The sequence below is a fragment of the Bos taurus genome, chromosome 21 (genome assembly GCF_002263795.3).
Source record: "Bos taurus isolate L1 Dominette 01449 registration number 42190680 breed Hereford chromosome 21, ARS-UCD2.0, whole genome shotgun sequence".
NCBI lineage: Eukaryota > Metazoa > Chordata > Mammalia > Artiodactyla > Bovidae > Bos > Bos taurus.
Window position 1 is genome coordinate 24055052 of NC_037348.1, and position 21991 is coordinate 24077042.

The 21991-nt window shown below is 41.3% G+C and overlaps 1 protein-coding gene across 2 annotated transcripts; it reads left to right on the forward strand.

Annotated features, from left to right (window-relative positions):
• Window positions 1-24: 24 nt before the first annotated feature.
• On the forward strand, window positions 25-21517 carry SAXO2 (stabilizer of axonemal microtubules 2). 2 transcript variants are annotated; one of them, XM_005221895.5, is made up of 5 exons: window positions 25-203; window positions 902-968; window positions 2648-2827; window positions 9012-9214; window positions 16250-21517. In XM_005221895.5, exons 2-5 carry the CDS (start codon window positions 940-942, stop codon window positions 17191-17193), a joined length of 1356 nt encoding a protein of 451 aa, XP_005221952.1. In that variant the 5' UTR covers window positions 25-203; window positions 902-939; the 3' UTR covers window positions 17194-21517. The 2 variants fall into 2 exon arrangements, with proteins under 2 accessions (XP_005221952.1, XP_005221951.1); XM_005221894.5 differs by lacking the exon at window positions 902-968 and having other exon boundaries at window positions 27-203; window positions 16250-21512.
• Window positions 21518-21991: the final 474 nt, after the last annotated feature.

A 21991-nucleotide genomic window follows, 5' to 3' on the forward strand; every position in this document is an offset into this window, starting at 1 on the left:
CGAGGGCGGGGCTATCGACGCACGACCTTTGACCCGCGCGCGTCCCTGTCGCCGCCGGAAGCCGGCGCCGCGTCGGTCTCCAGGGCTCCTGCGGTTGCCTTGACTACGGAGGGCGCGGTGGAACGGCGGAAGCTGAGAGTTTGGAGGAGCTGAGGAACCGGGAGCATGAAGACCTGGTGTCTGTGTCAGATTTGTACTTGCGGGTAAGGAACGGCCGGCGTGGCGGCGGCCGGGCTCGGAAGTGAGCTAGGGCCGCTGCGGGGACGAAGCCCTCAGAGTGGCCGCCCCGCGGGGGTGCGGGTACCCGGGCGCAGCGACGTCCTCACTTATTCCCGGGTCCCCGAATGCTGGCCGCAAACCCCGCCAGCTATCTCGGGTTAAGCAGTTCTGCTTTGTGGGCTCCTGGCACTTGATAAAGAACCCGCCTGCCAACGCAGGAGACCCAGGAGACAAGGTTCCATCCCTAGTTTATGAAGATCTCCTGGAGGAGGGCACAGCAACCTACTCCAGTATTCTTGCCTGGAGAATCCCACGGACAGAGGAGCCTGGCGGGCTACAGTCCACAGGGTCGCAAACACGATTGAAACGACTTTGCACGCACGCACACATTTGTGGGCTCCTATGCTGCTGCTAAGTAGCTTCAGTCGTGTCCGACTCTGTGCGACCCCATAGACGGCAGCATACTAGGCTCCTCTGTCCCTGGGATTCTCCAGGCAAGAATACTGGAGTGGGTTACCATTTCCTTCTCCAATGCGTGAAAGTGAAAGTGAAGTCGCTCAGTCGTGCCCGACTCTTAGCGACCCCATGGACTGGAGCCTACCAGGCTCCTCCGTCCATGGGATTTTCCAGGCAAGAGTACCAGAGTAAGGTGCCATTGCCTTCTCCATGGGCTCCTATCCAGGGGCGCAAACTCCAGTGCCATCCAGCGTGGGGATTTATATGCCTGTGCAGCAGCGGAGGTCAAGCTGGTAAGTAGGGGAGATCTGATTCGACTGGGAGAGTGTATGCCCCACACTATTTTAAAAATTAATGAAAGGAAACAGAAGAATAGAACGGAGTGCAAGTCGATGAGTTTTCGACCCATGTTACGCTATCTTTTATCCCTTGCTTTTTTTCCCTACCCCTGCCTGACCGGTATTTTCTTTCCCAAGCCCATCCAGCCTGCGCTCCTTTGGAATCTGATTTCCTGAAACCTAGAATTGGTCAGTGAGTCCTGCCTGACAACCTCCCATCACCTAAGAAATAGTCTTCTCCTCCTCAACTTCCCTGTTGACCCAGGGATTAGATCACTGTTTGCTCAATGAATATTATGAATATGTCAGCCCTGTGGTATTGTAATCTCCTCCAAAGGAAAGACACTTGGACTGTTGATGAAAGCAGTTTTCCCCTTAGTTTCATGGTAAATGTTTATAATTAATAATCCAATGTGGATTAAAAGATAAATCAACATTTGAGGATTTGATTCATATTTGAAAACGCTGAAGTGCACGAAAATTAATTATTATTTCTAATCTTTCATTTCTATCCAACCCAAGTTCCTTTCCCATCCAGCTGTCAGGAATTTTCAGTCTTCATGATGTTGGAGGCTCCCTTTTCTTCAGGCAGTTAAATGATCCAGAGAACTGAGGCATTGCCAAAGCAAGAGGAATCTTCTCTGAGGTTTACTGACATGTCTCTTGCTGAAGTTCTAAGAATCCCCTCAGCAGTGGTGCCACTCCTACTTTCAATTGTATGTTTGAGGTATAAGAATCTTGGCAAAGCTGGGAGCCACTATTGAAAGGTTCACTTAACCAATTCTTGAGATCTGACCACCACCTGCAACTGTGATCAGATCAGATCAGATCAGATCAGTTGCTCAGTCGTGTCCAACTCTTTGCAACCCCATGAATTGCAGCATGCCAGGCCTCCCTGTCCATCACCAACTCATGCAGTTCACTCAGACTCACGTCCATCGAGTCAGTGATGCCAGCCAGCCATCTCATCCTCTGTCGTCCGCTTCTCCTCCCACCCTCAATCCCTCCCAGCATCAGAGTCTTTTCCAATGAGTCAACTCTTCGCATGAGGTGGCCAAAGTACTGGAGTTTCAGTTTTAGCATCATTCCTTCCAAAGAAATCCCAGGGCTGATCTCCTTCGCAATGGACTGGTTGGATCTCCTTGCAGTCCAAGGGACTCTCAAGAGTCTTCTCCAACACCACAGTTCAAAAGCATCAATTCTTTGGCGCTCAGCCTTCTTCACAGTCCAACTCTCACATCCATACATGACCACAGGAAAAACCATAGCCTTGACTAGACGGACCTTTGTTGGCAAAGTAATGTCTCTGCGTTTGAATATGCTACTGTGATAGAGTGGGGCAAAGATCCCTGCTCTTCTAAGAGAACAAACTCATTGATGTTTTAATACATTGTCTCTGTCTATCAGGATCAAGATTGTTGGGCCCCTTTGGGAAGTTTTGACCTGTGTCTGTTACTTTTTCATCTTGCTATTTTAATCTTTTTTTTTTTCGTACTATGTAACTAAAAATTTCCAAATGTCTATTTCTTTCACTTTATCAGTCAAAACTGCCATCTATCATATTTACCTCTGCAGTGTGCACATACAATTGCTCATGTGAGTTAAACTGTGATGAGTTTTTTATGTTTGCATAGGCGACATCATTGCCCACATGGAACCACAAGGATTTATGAAAATTCTGGCGAGTCTTGTGCCACAACTGAATATTTGGAAAAATATCCTTCATACGGCAGTGTTCTTCCACCTCAGAGTCTGAAGCCCAAGGAAGAATTTCGAGCATATCGTGGCAAGATGGAAGGAATAACAACATTTAAGTAAATATCAAGAAACAATTTGCTTTACTTATTTTTTCACCACTCTCCTGGTTTTAATAAAGTTTTCTTTAAACTATTTAGTTGAACTCTTTAAACTATTTAGTTGATTTAAGTTGAGTCAATCTAAAAAGCAAGAAACTGGTTGAGTCACAACTTGAGAAAAACAGAAAGATGACAACTAAGCTAGAATGACAAAAATGAGAATGTAGAAGGGAAACATAAAAAGTTCTGTTGATTTCTTTTTTTTTTTTCAATTTTAATTAAAAAAAAATTATACATGTGTTCCCCATCCTGAACCCTCCTCCTAAAATCTCTGTGTTTGTCTGCTTTCCAATGTGACCAGAATGCAATAACTTCCTAAGGGTTATGTTTGTTTCTACTCCAGCTTTTGCATCTCTGATCTGTTTTCTAACTTTAGGTGACCAAGATGACCTCTTTCTTTTTTTAATTTTATTTTTCACTGAAGTATAGTTGATTTACAATGTTGTCCCAATCTCTGCTGTACAGCAAAGTGACTTGGTTATACACTTACAGACATTGCTTTTTTAACATTCTTTTCCGTCACAGGATATTGAATATACTCCCTGTGCTATACAGTAGGACCTTGTTGTTTATCCATCCAATAGATTAATGTAATAGGTTACAACCTGCTAATCCGAAACTCCCAGTTTCCCCTCCCCCACGCCCTTGGCAACCACCAGTCTGTACTCTGTCTGTGAGTCTGTTTTTGTTTTATAGATAGGTTCATTTTTGCCATATTTTAGGTTCCACATACAAGTTATATGGTACTAGTCTTTTTCTTTCTGACTTACTTCACTTACGTATGATAATCTTTAGTTGCACTCATGTTGCTGCAAATGACATTATTTCATTCCTTTTGATGGCTGAGTAGCATTCCATTGTATACATGTACCACATCACCTTTATCTGTTCATCTGTCACTGGACATGTTTCCATGTCTTGGCTGTTGTGAATAGTGCTTCTGTGAACATAGGGATGGTGCATGTATCTTTTTGAATTAAAGTTTTGTTGGATGTATGCCTGGGAGAGGGACTGCTGAATAATATGGTAGTTCTATTTTTAGTTTTTTGAGAAACCTCCATACTATTTTCCATAGTGGCTGTACCAACTTACATCCCTACTAACAGTAGAGGAGAGTTCCCTTTTCTCCACATCCTCTCCAGCATTTGTTATTTACAGACTTTTAAATGATGACCATTCTGACTAATGTGAAGTGGTACCTCATTGTAGTTTTGATTTGAGTTTCTCCAATAATTAGTGATGTTGAGCAAGATGACCTTTTTAAAATGCAGATCCAATCCTATCACCTCCCTGCTAAAACTGCTCTTGTATTTTCCCATTGTATTTAATATACGATCAAATCCCTTCATTGCTTAGTCCCCACTTTCTTCTCTGATTTATTTTCAATGTAATGCCCTTTGCACTCTTCTGGTTATATCCCATAGGACATTTTTCATTTCTTGAATATAGTAAATTTCCCTTGTCACATAGCCTTCCAAGATACTATTTTACCTGCCTGAAATTCTTCCTGCATCTTATCCTAGTTTATGTTGGTTCAACCTATGGATCTCAACTCAATCATTACTCTGAAAAGCCTTCTCTGACACCCAGTTTTTGGTGAGGTAAAAGTCCCCTATATAAGTTCTGAAAGTATCTGCCTGTTATTTATCATTAGATTAGTCTCAGTGAAAGCAGGAACTGTGTGTCTTCTTCTCTCAGCATTCTATTTCCAGAAACCTATTACATGCCTACTAGCTCATAGTAGGTGCTCAATATTTATTCAGTGTGTGAAAGACAGAAAAGTTCTTTTAAGCCTCAACTTTTCACTTGGCTCTGCACTTTTGAGCTCTTTGTATCTCTGTCAATTCAGTTCTTTTCTTTATCCTGTTGATGTGCACACTATATTCAAGGCACAATCTAAGGCGTCAAAAAATATCAATAAACATAGGTTCTTGCTTTCAAAGAACTCGTACATCAGATTTCTATAATTTAGGATTTTTAAAATGCTCTCAAACAATGTTAACTTTTAGTATTATCCATTTTCATTTCAAAGAAAGATCATTTTACTTACATGGCAAAGGTGGAGACCTTCAAACTTTTAGTCCAATACTTATACCTTTTAACATTTCAGGCAACTCTTGTGGTTTCCTCTGTAGGTGTGTGGCTCTTCCAGAAATGTGAAGACCTTCCATAGTCCTCAGACTTTTGTGTGATTTGGAATCATCAAGAAAGATTATAGTTATAGGTTCCAGACCACCACCTAAAACTGTCAGTAGCTAATGGAGTGGATTCCAGGAATATGCATTTTTAACCAGCATCACTGGTGATTCTGTTGCTACAGACTCAATGCAGTGGGCAGGTCCTGGACTGTCCACTGGGTCTGATGTGGAATGGAAAGAAGGGCTTCCCCACCACTGTTTATAGTCTTGTGACTATAAACGGCCCCCAAACAAAAATCAGACAAACAAGACGATCCCAGATCATAGTCAGTGAGATGAGGAACTAAGCAGCTGGCTGAGATAGAGCCAAGGGGAAAAGCTACTCCTTTTTTCTCCACCTCTACTCCTTTCTTCCTTGATGCCTTAGTGATTCATAATGGAGATTTGAAATAAAGTTCACAATATTCATATTTGTTGAATAAAGATTTTGCATGTAACCAACTCTAAAAAATGAAGAAAGTTTAACCTGCCACATGTTTCTTTTAAAAAGTCAATTGCTTTTCAATTCTGGGTTTTCTCCATTGCCTTGTTCAAGTAGCCTTAATAGTAAAAATAAAATAAAACTAAATACAGATTCAAATATACCAACAAAACGAAACCTTCCATTTCTTAAATCCTCTTTCCACTTAGTAAAACACTAGATCTTTTCTTTGTATTTTGACTAGGGAATTAGCAGTATTGTGGCTCAGATGGTAAAGAATCTGCCTGCAGGAGACTCGGGTTCCATCCCTGGGTTGGGAACATCCCCTGGAGAAGGAAATGGCAACCCAATCCAGTATTCTTGCCTGGGAAATCCCATGGACAGAGGAGCCTGACAGGCCGCAGTCCATGGGTCGCATAAAAGTTGGGCACAACTTAGCAACTAAGAACAGAAGTATTTCCAAGGACCTCATTCAAGGGATTTGGAACTCTTGCTTGACTCCCTCATGATGACGATGTTGACTAGGCAGCAGATAGCAGCTGATTCATCTGCACAATTAAAAACTAATGTGTCATTCTGTTCTATACTTTTCTGTACTGTAGGAAGAGACTGTAAAGAGCAGATGTCTGGACTTGTTCAGGACTTTTGGTCCTTTATAGGATTACAGTTGTAGCACAATCAATGACTGCCAGAGTTGACAGGAAAGCTGCCCTGAAAGTCTGAGTCCAGACATGTCCAGTGTTTTAGGATATATCAGATGAGTAAGAGTGCATTTACCCTTCACTATGTCTCCATAGAAAGTTGCTTTGGGTTTGGAGGTACACTTTCTAACATATAACTAATTTAACAAGAGAAATTAAGACTTCTAAGCTTCCTCTGTCCTCTCCCTGATTCTTCCACTTCCTGATTGCATTTTAGCCTGTTCCTCTCTAGCTGGTATTTGGGAAGGGCAAAGAACAACTCAGATATCTTGAGAAGGAGAGGTATGTGATGTCTACTGTTGTTCATTTTCTAAATAGTATTTCTCAAGCCTTTGTTAAGTGTCAGGCGCTATGCTTGGTGCCTGGAATACATGATGAGCGGAAACAGTCCTGATCTCTGTGCTTACAGACGCTGCAGTCTAGTGGAGGTGGCAGTCACAAACATCATTCAGAATGAGTATAAAATTGCAACAGTGATCAAATCTAGGAAGGGTAGGCACCAGGTAACTTGAGAGCCAGAATAAGAGGCTTGACTTTATCAGGGAAATAAGAAGAATGATCTAAAATCTGAAGGCTGTGAAGCACTTAACTGGATTAAGAATGTAAGAAAGTGCTTTCCAGGCAGAGAGCAGCATGAAGCAGGAAGGAGAAGGCCAGCAGGGGCAGAGGAAGCACGAGGTGAGTTGGAGCTACTGGAAGGGACCATGCTGTTTCTCCTATAGCCTTAGAGCAGTAGGAAGCCACTGAGGGTTTCTTTTTGGGGTGTGTGTGTGTGTGTGTGTGTGTGTGTTGCAGGGGGTATGAAAAGAAACTAGTTCTCTCTCTAGTGAGTGAGTTTAGGAAGCTACTGAACTGATGTGGATGAGCTATTACAAAAGCTTAGAATATCAGGGTGGTGGGTGAGACAGAGAAAATCAGATTTAAGAGAGATTTAGGAGAAAAAGCTGATAGGAGGTGGTGATAAACTAAGAGGAAGGTGAGGCATGAAGGGGCTTCCCAGGTGGCACCAGTGATAAAGGAACCTGCCTGCCATTGCAGGAGACATACAAGATGACGGATTCAGTCCTGTGAGGCATGAAGGGTCAGTCTAGGTTCCTGACTGTGCAGCTGAAGAAGTGGTGCCATTCACTAAGATAAGGAACAAGCAAATGCGGCCAGATTTGTTGGGGAGAAATATTTTGATTAGGGGTATAGTACATTTTGAGATGCCGTTGACTATCTGAGAGGCCTTGTGAAAACTGGTCTGGATCTAAGAGAAGTGGTCTAAGCAGAGATGTAAGTTTGAGAGGCATTTCCATCTAGTTAGTGATGACAGCTGTGGGGGTGGAGGAGCTGTGCTCAGGAGGGAACATGCGATGAGCAGAGGAGAGTGTGCAGACCCAAGTGCTGAGGAACTCTAGCACTTCATGACTGAGTCTAGGAGGGTGAAGCGACATAGGAGACTGGGAAGAAATAGTGAGGAAGACAGGGAGAAAGAGATTTCCAGAAATAGAAAGAATGGTCAGTAATGAAAGTTACTACTGGAGAGCTCTGGTAAGATGAGGACTAAGACTGTCTGATGCATTTCACTATATGGAAGTCACTGTGGACCTTGAAACTGTACTAGAGAGGGCTGTGCTGAAAAACCAGGTTGAAGTGGGTCAAGGTGGGTTGAAGTGGATTGACAGGGGTGAGTTGACAAGTCTAAGAAGTTACATTGTGAACAGAGAAGGGATTCAGTGAGTTTTGTTTTTGGGAGGTTATGACTGCATACAGAAAATACTGATTAGTAAAAAAATGGTTTGAATAAATCATAAAATAAGTGACCACAGCCAATAGAAAAGAAATGCCAATAGACACGTCAATAGGAAGTCAATGCCAAAGAAAAGAAAGCAATTTGGAAGACTTTTAGTAATAGTAGTAGTAATCAAAATAATCATTCTTTATGTGTACAAAACAGTCATGTGTATGCTGTACATGCATATATGTGTCAGTCCTTAAAAGAACCCTGTATGAGGTAGATGACATTATGGTTCTGTTTTATATATAAGGAAACTGGAACAGACAGGTGAAGTTATCCAATATAATACATGTAGCGAATGACAGAGCCAGGATTTGGGCCCAGCTGGTCTTAACATTCCAAGTCTGTGGTCTTGGAATGGTCCAATTCAACAGACAGCCTCAGTGTCTGCAATAACATAATGTTTATCAAATGCCCAGGGTGGCCAGTGTACCCTATGACCCCCATCCCTGGCAAGAGCTGCTGGGGGATCAGAAGTTAAGTAAGACTTACATCCATGCTATGAATATGACTGATGTCTAAAGGCCAGAGTCAGATGTACTTGACTCCTTTAACTGATTATTTAATGATGAGTGGGAAGACAGCATGACTCAACAAAAAGACAGCACACCCAAACAGTTCATTAGAGTCTTTAATAGGATGAATAAGTGTTTTGACAAAGTGGACCCAGGGGATATAGTTAAATTTTCTTCAGATTCATTTAAACCTTTAACCTGTGATTTCCTTCCAGATTAGACCAAAAATTCAATTCTTGGAAGATTTTATTTTATTTCTGTAAGATCCAGTTAACCAATGATCCATTGTAAAGATGTTTGGAAAACTGGGAATTCTTTTTTTTTTAGTATTTATTTTTCTTAAGGTATTTAGTCACTGGGTAGGACATAAAGGAATTCAATAATCTCTTTCAAGGAGTTTACCAACCATCACCATTTTAATATCTTCTAGACTTTTCTAGTGAAAGTATTGAAAACTTTACTACTAAATTGAAAGAGTTAAAAACAAAAGAACCTGTGAGGCTATGTTTCAAACTTATATATTTCAGGTCAGATTATCGTCCTTATGAAATAGACAAACAGCCTCGCCATGCACCAGAAGGATATAAACCAAAACAGGGGGTGATTGATCTTGGCACCACCTACAAACGGGATTTTAATTCTTACAAAGTGCAGCCTGTGGTGATAATTCGGCCTCTGGAGAGACAACAAGTTAAAAAAGGAAAGCTGGACACTGTCCCAACCTATAAAGGTAACTTGCCATTTCCAAAATTAAAACGCCAAAAAACAAAAACTTAACCTTCAGCTTTGACATCCAACATCAAATCGCAATTCTGGCAGATTGCCAAACTTAAATCCCTAAGGCTTAGGAGAAAACTTCTTTCTCTTTTGTCCAAATAATATTGTATAGTGAGGAAAAAACACCATTTGCTTGGCTGAGAGTTAAGAGACCTGGGTTCCTGTCTAAATTCAGCCATTTAGTTTTCTTTATCTCAAACCACGAAAACAAAGGATACTACTGAACAAGCACTATGTCCTATTTGTCACATTATGCCATTTTGAGTTGGTACTTCTCCTTTCCTCCCAGTATGGAACTACGGAGCGTACTGCAGCCTTTGAGAAAGTCAGATAAATAGCAACCCTCTTCACCATTCAAGTTCTGAACCAACCAAAAGAGTTAGCAGGGAGAGAACCAAAATATTGCCTTTTATACTGATAAAGGCTGGGATAGAGGATGACACTTACCTCTATTAGCAGATGGTCCCTGATACTGAACTTCAGAATAAAACAGGCGTGTTCACCCAGTGAGACAATGTTGGCTCCCCACAGGCCACCTGATCCTCTAGGTCTTCCAGCATGGAATATCTTCTGCCTGCTGGCAACCAACTGCAGGGAGAAAGGGGCTGGAAGATGTATGATCAGTTTCTTTCCAAAAATCAATCTGGTCTTACAACACTGTTGCTTTGAGCAGTTCTTTATTTTCCAAAAATAGGCTATCTGGTTAGTTCATACTATTTCTATATTTTTTGTTAATAACGTAATTGCATATTTAGGCTTACAGTCTTTTCACTCGTATGTGATATAACTGAATGGCTATGTCCTAATATGAAACCTTTTTATAAAAGTGATGCCATCCACAATAACAGTAATGATTTATATTTTAAATAGATAATAACTGAATACACACTTATTCTTTAAACACCACTCTTAGCAGTTTAATGGGTATGTAAAGTGTATGTTCCCTGGAAAAGGAAATGGCAACCCACTCCAGTATTCTTGCCTGGGAAATCCCATGGACAGAGGAGCTTGGTGGGCTACAGTCCATGGGTCACAAAAGAGTCACTCTTTTTGACTGAATGACCAAACAACATTCCAAAGTATATAGAATTAGTATATTATGATCTATGTCAGCTCAGTAGGGACATCATAAACAATGTTCTTTGTTTTGTTGGTTTTTTTTTAAGCTGTGAGCATATAAGGCACCATACAAAGAACAAATTTTTAAGACAACACATACAGTGAACATATCAGGGCTTCCCTGATAGCTCAGTTGGTAAAGAATCCACCTGCAATGCAGGAGACCCCAGTTTGATTCCTGGGTCAGGAAGATCTGCTGGAGAAGGGATAGGCTACCCACTCTGGTATTCTTGGGTTTCCCTTGTCCTTCAGCTGGTAAAGAATCCACCTGCAATGTGGGAGACCTGTTTTGGAAAGATCCCCTGGAAAAGAGAAAGGCTACTCACTCCAGTATTCTGGCCTAGAGAATTCCATGGACTATAGGGTCGCAAAGAGTCGGACACGACTGAGCAACTTTCACAAAGATTTTCACATACAGTGAACAAATATATTTTTATAATCTAATACAGCATATAGTAATTGCTAAGATATATATTAATTGGTATGCATAGGAGATAATGTATTATGTAATAATTTGACATAAAACTGGTGAAATGTTTGTACTGGGTCTTTTAAACAACCATAGTAAGATTTTCTTCTTTTTTTCTCCATAAAGTTCACTTAAAATACAATAATATTGATAATCCTTGATGCCTTGACTATTCACATGTAACATATGCACACGCACACACACTCAAACATCCAATACTAGTTCTGGCGTCTCATTACCTGGGCTTCCTATAGATTCATGTACTTCTCTTCCCATAATCCAATGTTGAGGATTCCTGGGTTCCTTCTGGCCTCCTCTCTCCTGGTCTTTCCTAGTGAGGAAAAGTTATCCTTGTATTTCCGGGTTGAGAGCATGAGACAAGAAAACCTATGGGCCAAGGGGACATGTTACCATCCTGTGTGATGACCACACTACAGGCTCTGTAGATCCCTCCATAAGGACAGATCTGTAGCTGAAGAGGAATCACAATGGGAAGAGCCTCTCACTATAACCTAACAGTTAGAGAACAGAGGGCAGATGGAAATGGGATATGATTAAAAACAAAAACTACAAGATGGTGAGAAGGGTGTCATCTAGATTCTGGAGATGTGGCTCTATGGAACTGGTGACTCTTAGACAGAAATCTATCTACCCCCAGCAGCCTTGGTTTAGAAACTTATTCAGACTAAAGTGCACATAAAGAAAATAGGTCAGTATTTGATTTGATAAATACTGTTTAGGGATTACTCCTCTGTGTGCCAGGCACTACAAGGAATAGAGATCTGAATGAAGCAGGGTTGTTGACATTTAGAAACTTTACAGTTGAGGAAAAAAAGAGCAATATAGCATGAAAAATTAAATAGTCATACAAGAAGTAAATGAAATATCACAAGGAGGGGGGAATGATTCACTAGAAAATTTATGAAAAAATTAGTGCTTCAAAAATGTAGACTGAAAAAGATATCACTGCAGGCTAGTCTGAGAATGCATCAGAGACTAGTAAGTATTGATGTATGGAAAGAGGAGGGACATCCTAAAAACTAGGGTGAGATGAGCAAAAAAGTCATAAAGCCAGAAAAATAAAAGGGTATTCAGTGAACATGGTGTGGACCAGAGAATTTCAGGATCTGAGTGATTGGTGTCTAATTCCAAAAACATAGGTTATGATTGTGACGTTTTGGTTGTCAGACTGAGGAGCTTAACATTTTTCTAGTAGCCACTAAAATTTTTTGAGTTCTGCTACCAGATAGGATATAGTAGATGGCAGAAAGCCATAACCTCCACTGAAACAGCTAAAAACATACATAAATCTTTAAAAATCTTTTTTTAAATAGAAGCAAAGAATTAAATTTACAGAGATGGAGTAGTCCTTCCTAGATGAGCTGAGGTGGCCAACTGTTCACTCCTCTGGAAGCATCTGTCAAGTCTAGGCGAGGCTGAAGATTGGGGTGGCATAAGCAGGGGACTCTTCTAGGGGAAAGGGAAATCAGTGGAGAACCTCACACATAGGCAGGTATGACAGATTAGAATCTATAAGTACCCCAGATGCGGGGCTGGTTTTCCTTGTGGGGTGTTTGCTAAGTGTTGAGGGGGCATGGTGGGCTAGAAGACTGGGCTGGAAAGAGCTCACAGAAATGTCCCACAGTCTCTCTTGGGAACAGGTGCTTGGAAGACAAAGCCCCACTAGAATGAAGGCAAAGCTACAAACACATCACAGGTCTTGTCCGAAGAAATTCGTAATTAGAGGAAGACTTTGTCTAATTAAAGATGTCACTGAACACCAGTCTCGCTCAGTTCCTGATTGGATCAAGGTGGTCTGCCCCACATCCTATCTGCTCAACAGAGGGAAGAGCAAGCTTTCTTCTGTTGAAAGTAACACTGATTTTAGTTTCTATGATTTTCTTATGCATAACTTGCAGCAAATAATAAAAACTTATAAGACCTATGAAGAATCAGAAAGTGAAGAGATAATGGTCAAAGAATTTCCAAAATTGGTGAAGGAATTCAGGTCACAGATTCAAGCAGCTTATCAAACCGCAAAATAAACACAAAGCCATGTCTGGCAACTGTCATCAAACTTCTGAAAACCAAGTAAAGATAACTTCTTAGACGTAGTAAGAGCAAAACTACACATTATCTACAAAAGAAAAGTTAGAAATGTACTTAACGTCACCAGAAACTATAGAAGCCTGAAGACAATGAATGACATCTTTAATGTTAAAAGGAAAAAGAAATTGAGAATTTCAAACCCAGTGAACCCTAGAACTTTATATGTAGTGAAAATATCCTTCAAAATAATGTAAAATAAAGAGGTTTTTAGGGAAGGAAAAAAAAAGGAGAACATCTGTTAGTAGCAGATACATACTACAAAAGTAATTAAGGGAAGTTCTTCAGGTTGAAGGAAAATGATTCCAGAGAGAAGCATGAAGAGCAGCAATCAATGAGTCTGTAAAGAGAAAAACAGTAGAGAAAATTGATGAAATGCTGATTCTGTTAAAAGATAACAAAGTTGAATAACCCTAACCACAATGACCAAGGAGAAAAATAAGAAGACACTAACTACAAATATCAAGAATGAAATAAGGATCTTGCTGTAAACCCTATAGAACCTTATTTTACAATATTTTTTCTTCTATTTCCTTATTCTTATTTTTGATGATTTCATCAGGTTGCTACTCATTGCATGATTGCCTCAGATGGAAAAACTTATAATTTAGATAGTAAAATAAACAGGATTTGAAAATGACTTGAAACAGAGAGAAGGGACTGAGGGAGAGAAAATTAACTGGGTGAAATCTTTACATGAGATGCCAAATTCAAAATAGTGTTTTATTGTCGTGTTATTTAGGGAAAATGAGTCTGAGCAAGATGGTGAACTCAATTGGGGGAAACTAAGTTTCAATTTACCTCTTGGACATTTGAATAGAGATTGTCTAGGAGGAAGATAGGTATGTTGCTTTGGATTTCAAGGGAAGTCTGGAGTAGAGATTCAAGTTTGGGAGTCATCAACTTACAGGTAGGATTAAAACTGTGAGACAAGTTTGATGATGTGTGGATTGAGAAAGAAAGGATGGAGCCCCCTGACTTTATGAAAACTGGTCCCACATTCTTGGTGCCATAAGACAACACAGAGAACAGAGCCCCAACTACCAAGAGAAAGAAACTGCATGTGCCACTGAGGACTTTTGTCCTCAAAGAGGAACCCAGAACAGCTCACTGTGTAAGGATGGAGTTGGAGCTCTGCATCTGGATGTTCATGATGAGCAAACACATGCAAGCACCTCATGGGCTTAAAGCTGTTTAGAAGAAAGCGAGCTCCACACTAAACTGAATGGCCCTTATCTAACAAGTGCAGTACTGGAGTTGCCAAATGACCAGATGCATTGTTAGATGTAGGCAGCATTATGTTTGATTTTTTTCCATAAGTGTCATAAGATACTAAGAACCAATGACATTAATAAAGACCATGATGTTTTAAAGATATTGCTAGAATGTTATTAATAAATATTATAGGAAAATAATAAATTTCCAGGTATATGAACATAGGGATATTTAAAAGAGGCAAACCAATTTTATGCAGATCTCTGGAATTAATACATTGCTATCAAACCTCGTCTCTCTGAATTTTTGCTTCCTTTTTGAAAACCAAACTTTTTTGGTAAGGGAGAATATTCTCTTCTGTTTAGTTTCTCTCATGAAATTAACATCTTTTTTGTAGACATTTTGGCAACAAAGGGTCTCCCTGTATGTTTATATTGAACCATAGACCTTCCATTAACATCCTCTGGTTTCCTTTTAGTTACTGAAAAATAGTGCTATAATTTTATACTTGTAGCAAACAACAGAGATTCCTTCATGGTGACTCAAGAAAAAGAGAGTTTGTGGTAAAGCTTCATGTGACGTGGAATTGGAAAACTATCGCTTGCAGAGGAAGCTTGAAGGAGAACTACCCCTTGCTCAGCCCACCACCGCCATGAGCTAGCTGGCTTTTCTCACAGCATCCTCACTCCCCTGGACACATCTTCTCTGATCGCCCTCAAGGTCTCGCCTTCTCTGCCTATGTATCATGTCACTGTTTCCTTATCAGTCTGTTGCAAAGTCTTCAGCCCACCATAGCTCTCCAATTCTGCTCCATGGCACCTTTCACATTCTTCTCCCACATGTATCTGAATTTGTTTTCAAATGTAAGTTCACAAGACCAAGAATGTGCATGACCCAGATCATCTTTTCTTACCAGGTCTCTACTATCCAAAAGGTTGCCTGCTCTTAGGTTATTCATTCTCATTCAAACAATAATAGCTTGAAGGTGGTGGGAGTAATCATTATTTGGTCAAAAACGTGGCTATTTTGGCAGAAATGCCCGTGACTGAGAAGTTTTTCTCTTCAAAAGAAGTATCCACAGAAGAAGCATTTGAACTTTTGCCTTTCGAATAAACACTGCGTGGCCTTTAGCCTAGACTCTAATTCTTTATCATGTATATCTTCTGTCTCTTAGAAATTGATTTTTGGTATTTAGAGATACGTATTTTGGGGTGAAGTCAATTCCATAGTATTTCTCAGCTTTCTCCCTTTCTCATCTAGAAACAGAAAGCCTAAATAAACCTCAGTTGAAATATAAGCACTTCAGTTTTCCATCCATGGTCTAGGTGAGCTGCAAGAAGAAGAATTTAGGTATTTAACACGAAATCCCAGGTTCAGCCCTGATGTTCATTTCTAAATTCCATACTTAGTCTCTCACACTTTAGAGAGCATTCAGTCTGGTCCCCTCACCTCCAGATGAAGCCCATTTCCCAAGGAGGAAAATTGAAGCCAGTGCTCCTCCCGGGATAGTACAAGTTACCCTGGACCCTGAATATTTGCTCAGGGAGTCCTGTAGGCTTCCAGGGGTACAGTGGAGCTGAAGTTTTCTCTACTTTGAGGAGTCCCCCCAAAGTAAGGAGTAATAGCCACATCATTCTTGTGCACACAGCAGGGCCCTTGGTTTTATGTTAATCCCTAGCTTTTATGCTTCACTTCAGCATGTTATAACAAAAATCCCAACCAGTTCCTGGGAACACAACCCTAATCTCCTAAATTCTGTCTTCACCCAAAACACAACCTTATCGGTTTTCAAAAACAATTAACAGTCAGGCTCAGATGTTCCATTCCCATGTTATATCAGAAGAATCTGAAAGTGGAAAGTTGTGTGTATTAAAGTGGGGAGATAGGAAGAGCAAAGTAGAAGTGAAGGAAAAAAGGAATAAATCTGAGGGGAAATCAGTGGAACTGCCTACTTAATTGGTGTTGAGATACCTAAAGGAAATGCAAGGACGGCAATGAGAGAAATCAGTCATGATTTTTAGAAGGTGGTGGTGGTCTTCAGTATTTAAAAATGCTTTCTCTCTCTTTTAAATTTTTAAGATGATTATAGAGCTTGGGACATTCAGAAAAGTGAACTCTACAAGCCACAACAAACTTACTATCCCCCTACTGTGAGATTTGGAAATTCAACAACGTTTCAGGATGACTATGTCCCTCGGGAGATAAAGCCTAGACAAAGCTGTAAACCCAGTCCAGCGGTCGAACGCTCTACCATCCCCTTTAGCTGTAACACAAGTCATCGCCTTGATTATGTGCCTCATCGACCAGAATTCAATTTGGCAAGGCCAAAAGACAGCTACAAGCCACCCGACCAACCCTTGGAGGACCTCACAACTCACCGATGCGACTTTCAGGGTCTCGTCGGTGAAACGGCAAAGATCTGCAGACCTGCACATACCAGAGTGGCCCAGGACGCTCCATTTGAAGGAAGCACCGAGTTCCGGGACAGCTTTCAAGCGTGGGCACTCCCAGCACCGCAAGTACAGAAAGCGCTGGAGTATGTCCCTCCCGCAGGTACCATGCAGCTGCAGAGCACCAGCCACCTCGACTATGTCCCGCATCAGGCCACGCGTGTGCTTCCCATCAGGCCTGCTTCTCGTAGGAGAAATCATAACTTTCCTTTCCAAGGAAAGAGCACCACGAAGCAAGATTTCCCAGCATGGGAAAGCTGCCGTCAGGGACTCATTAAGCAGGGGCCGCAGATCCCCAGCCCATCCGGAAAATTCGATGGCCTGAGCACTTTTAGGTCTCATTACGTGCCCCATGAACTAATTGCCACCGAGAGCTGCAAACCTGCGGACGCTCCCTTGAAGAGGCCGCTTCCGTTTGACGACATCACCACGTACTCTCTCGAGTATATGCCCAAGAAACTGGAGACCTGCCCGGCTAGCTACCCTTCCCCTCCTGGCTACCTGTTTGAAACTACAAATTCCCAAGGTCATAAATTCTTCCGCAAGATCGCTCCCGCGGTGAAGGCCTTCTAATTCTCAAATCATGTTTAAAAGGAAGCGAACTCACATCATGTTGGGTTCTCAAGGACAAAATCAATTTTCTATAGTAGGAAAAAAAATTTTTTTTTAGTGAAAACTAACCATTTTTAAAATTTTTAAACAAGAAATTTAGAAAATCTGTCAGAGGAAATCAGGATTTTTAAATCCATTTCGAATTAATATTTTAACCAAGATTGTTCTTTAGTATGCTTTTCTGAGACTTAAATTATGTATATTCCCATCAGAACTATTTTTAATCCCAACATACTGTTTGGTAACTTGTTTCAATCTATTATAATTTATACTTGTGTTTATACTTACGTCAAGTATATGGTTATTCACATAGGTGTTATCATTCATCAAGTGCCTTAGGACTTTTCTAGAGCACCACGGAAAATGACACACGGATTCTTCTTTCAAGACAACAGTATTTTTCTCTTTAGACTTCAAGCATCTGTGAGGTATTCCCTGAGTCAGGTTTTCATTGGTGGCTGTTAAGATGCTGCACTGCTCCTCACAGGGTTCAAGTTAGTAAGAGGCACCCTAAGGTGGAAATCTAAGGCTGCGTGGGTTGGAAATGGAAGCACCTGAGTTCACAGTTCCAATGATGTTAATTTCTATTTGTGTTACCCTAGGCAAGTGACTCTTGTCTTCGAGTCTCAGTGTCTTCATTTGTAAAAGAATGTCTGCTCTGCCTATCTCACAGAAACTGTGCTCTGAGCATCAGGTCCTGTGATGCCTTGAAATCCACAAAGTAAGAGTGCAAACCAAGAATCAGGGGTTGTTCACAAGTCACCTAATCTCTTTTTGTACCTGTTCCTCCATTTTCATATTAGGAGAATTCCCTACTCAGTACTCCCTTTCTGGCCTGTAGCAAGGATTGTAGAATAACCTAGCCTGTTTCTAGCTGATGAGGAGTATGATTTCTGAGAGGAGCACCTCTAAAGCTTCACAAGCACCCTAGAAGTTGTTACAGAGAATGGAGAGTGTGGGTAGGGGAATAATGTGGTTTGAATACACTATTTCCAAAAAGGAAAAAGCATTTGCAGAAGTTTAGAGAATGACCAGCAGCTCTGAAGAAAATGTTTAGGGTAACCACAGGCAATTATGCACCTAATTGCCATTCCCAGAATCACAGTACAGAAGAAGAACCAGGCTCAGGATGAGCACAGTTAGGTCCTCCTCCTCCTCCAGTGTGAAGAGCAATTCCAAGAAGGGAGGGAGGGCAGGAATGGTGGCACCGAGTGAAGTAGACAGAACAGACTGTGTATATAAATGCTGAACATTCCCTAATGAATGCAACTCTCTCCCCCAACCCCAGCCACGCCATGCCGCACGTGGGATCTTAGTTCCCAGACCAGGGATCGAACCTGTGCCTCCTGCATCAGAAGCGTGGTGTTCCAACCACTGGATTGGCAGGGGAGTCCCATGAATAAATTCTTATTGGGTGTTTTTGGGGGTAATATGATTTATTTTATCTTAAAAGTTTAGTCTTGTAGTTTTAGAATTGTTTCAAAATATATATCCATAACTGAGAATAAGTCTGTCAACATTTGGTTAAAGTATTTTTCATTATGTGGCAGTAATTTGTTTTTATTTACTTTTGTATTTATTAGGGGAAATTATGTTGAATTATATGTATCTAGTAATAAAGTATCACTAAATTAATTTTCATGAAATCATTTCTGCAACCAATTTTCTCTGGGAGACCTTGTTTAGAAAGTATTTTCTAGGTTAAGTTATACATAATTCACACACACACAGTCACACATATTAAAAGCACTGGAAACTAGTCATATTATTTAACCATCTGCCAGATTTAGAATGAGTTTCCACTAAGCCAAACTTGGATGAATCTGATGAAGAATGGGGAACATTGGGAGACAAAAAGCAGTAGGAAATTTCACCCCCACCCCATCCCGTCTCTACCCTGTCTCCCTGCATATCCTTGTTGTGGAAAATAAGACCACAGAATTAGAAAGAAAGGCTCTGTCATTCATAAGACATGGAGGGACAACAAGGCCAAGAGTGAACCCTAACGTGCACCATGGACTTTGGGTGATTATGCTGTGTCAAGGTCAAGCCTCCCATTCTGACACCCACACCCTCGGCACAGGCTACTCAAGGTCAGGAGGCTGTGCAAGTGTGGGGGCAGGAGGCACAGGGTAACTCTCTGTTCTTTCCACTCAATTTTGTTGTGAACCTAAAACTGTTCTAAAACAATAAAATGATTAAAGAAAAAAAACAAAAACTAGGCGGCAGGAAGAATGGAGAGCGGTGTTCAGCAGTCAGAGGCTGGGGATCCCCATTCCCCAGCCCCGTAAAACATCTGATTTATATAGACTTTTGTACAAAACTACCCAAGGCCCTCTCTGGGGCTTCCCTGGTGGTTCAGCTGGTAAAGAATCCTCCTGCCAATGCAGGAGACACAAGAGATGCAGGTTCCATCCCTGTGTCGGGAAGATCCCCTGGAGGAGGAAACAGCAACGCTCTCCAGTATCCTTGCCTGGGAAATCCCATGGACAGAGCCAGGTGGGCTACAGTCCATGGGGTTGTAGAGTCAGACACGACTGAGCGACTGACACAAACAAGGCCCTCCCTGAGAGTCTCTGTGTGAGCGTAGCCTGGTAATGTGAGGGGAAGAGGAGACCTCTGAACATTCATCAAAGAGAGGGAAGATGAACCTGGTAATCCTAAATTAGCAAACTTCAAAAAAAGCTGTTTAAAAAGAGTGCTGATAATATACTTTTCGAAGGTCACAGTATCCAATACAACAACAAGAAACTTTCACCTAGTCTTCTCTCTGCACTCAGTGCTGTTTTACACGGCCATGCAGATTTTCATCTTGTGTCACAGACTTAGGATTTTCACCAATGTCACCATCCCCATCCCCTTCAACAGCGCACACAGGTTGCCAGCTGCTCTCTAGGGTAAACAGGTCTGTGTCTCCATCACCTCCAGTATCCCCAACAAGACTTCTTTACTTGAATCCATTAGGGAGTTACAGTGGTTAGCAAGGAAGCATGGCCAGGAAATGCTGACAGTCAGCAAGCCTTGGAAGATGGGAGCCAGAAGAGAGGTGAAGACGCTAGTTTCTTCCACAGACAGACTAACGCATGTGACCTGGTATACAGTGCCTTCCTTGTCTGAACCCTGTTTCTTCATCTCCAACACAGACTTCAACGGCTGTGTATCCAGAATATTTGATGTAGGGCAAAACCAATACAATATTGTAAAGTAATTAACCTCCAATTAAAATAAATTAAATTTTTAAAAAAGACTTTTTAAAACTCTAAGAGGGAAAATGGATAAAAGATCTAAACAGCTACTTCACTAAAGATTATACACAGATGGTGTATTAGTTGCTAAAGTTGCTGTAACAAAGATTCACAAAGCAGGTGGCATAACCATTTTACTTTCTCACTGTTCTGGAGGCTACAAGTCCAAGGGCAAGATGTTGGTAGAGCGGGTTCCTCCTGAGGGCTGCAAGGGAGAATCTGTTCTGTTCTTCCCCTTGCTTCTGGAGCTTTGCTCGCAACCTTCAGTGTTTCTTGGCTTAGCAATCTCTGCCTTCATCTTCTCCCTATGTGTAGGCACCAGGGTCCAAATTCCCCATTTTATAAGACTATCAGTCATGGGACTTCCCAGGTGGTCCAGTGGTTAAGATTTTGTCTTCCAATGCAGGGGTGTAGGTTTCATGCCTGGTCAGGGAACTAAGATCTCACATGGCTCATGGCCGAAAAACCAGAACATAAAATGAGCAATATTGTTACAGATTCAATAAAGATTTTAAATAATGGTCCACATCCCCCACGAAAAAAAATACCAGTCATATTGATGTTCCCAGACTCAGGTCTTTTACCCACCTTAATGTTACACACCCTAATGGTCTCATTGCTCCCTGATCATTTGCAAAGACCCTAATTCCAAATAAGGTCACATTCTAGGAGTTAGACATTTTTGGGGGGGTGGGGAGGAGGAATGGACAAAGTTCAATCCATAAAAGATGACAGAGAAGTATATGAAAACATACTCAACATCATTAGCCAACAGGGAAATGCAAATTAAAACTACAATGACATACCACTATATTCCTATTAGAATAGCTACAATACACACAGACACACAAACCTGACAAATGGACATCACTAGTCAATAGGGAGATCCAGAGGAAAACGATGAGACACCTATTACCCAGGTGTCCCACACTGCAGGTGGACTCTTTACCATCTGAGCCACCAGGGAAGCCCAATCAGACACCACTATGCATCTATTAGAATGGCTACAAAATACACATACACACGTGCATGGATGCTCAGTCGCTCAGTCATGTCTGACTCTTTGCCACCCATGGACTGTGGCCTGCCAGGCTCCTCTGCCCATGGGATTCTCCAGGCAAGAATACTGGAGTGGGTTATCATGCCCTCCTCTGGGAATTTTCCTGACCCAGGGAATGAACCTGCATCTCCTATGTCTTCTACTTTGGCAGGCAGGTTCCTTACCACTGGCACCATCTGGGAAAGCCCACACATATACACGTACAGACACAAACATAACAATCTTCAGTACCGACGAGGATTTGAGCAGCTGACACCTGTATGTCGTTAGTGGGAACATAAATTTTGGAAAACAGTTTGACAGTTTCTTCTAAACATGCACCTATCATATGAGCCAGAAATCCACTTCTAGGTATTTATCAAAGAAGAATGAAAACCTAAGTTTTACACAAAAGTCTGTACATGAATGTTTATACAATTTGACACATCCTCATTCCACAGGCCCTGACAGAGGG

Excerpts from the sequence above, each read along its gene's own strand:
- SAXO2 (XM_005221894.5), top strand. The coding sequence starts at position 166 with ATGAAGACCTGGTGTCTGTGTCAGATTTGTACTTGCGG. Across the intron at positions 204-2,647 it reads TGTCAGATTTGTACTTGCGG|GCGACATCATTGCCCACATG; the intron begins GTAAGGAACGGC and ends ATGTTTGCATAG. Across the intron at positions 2,828-9,011 it reads GAAGGAATAACAACATTTAA|GTCAGATTATCGTCCTTATG; the intron begins GTAAATATCAAG and ends TATATATTTCAG.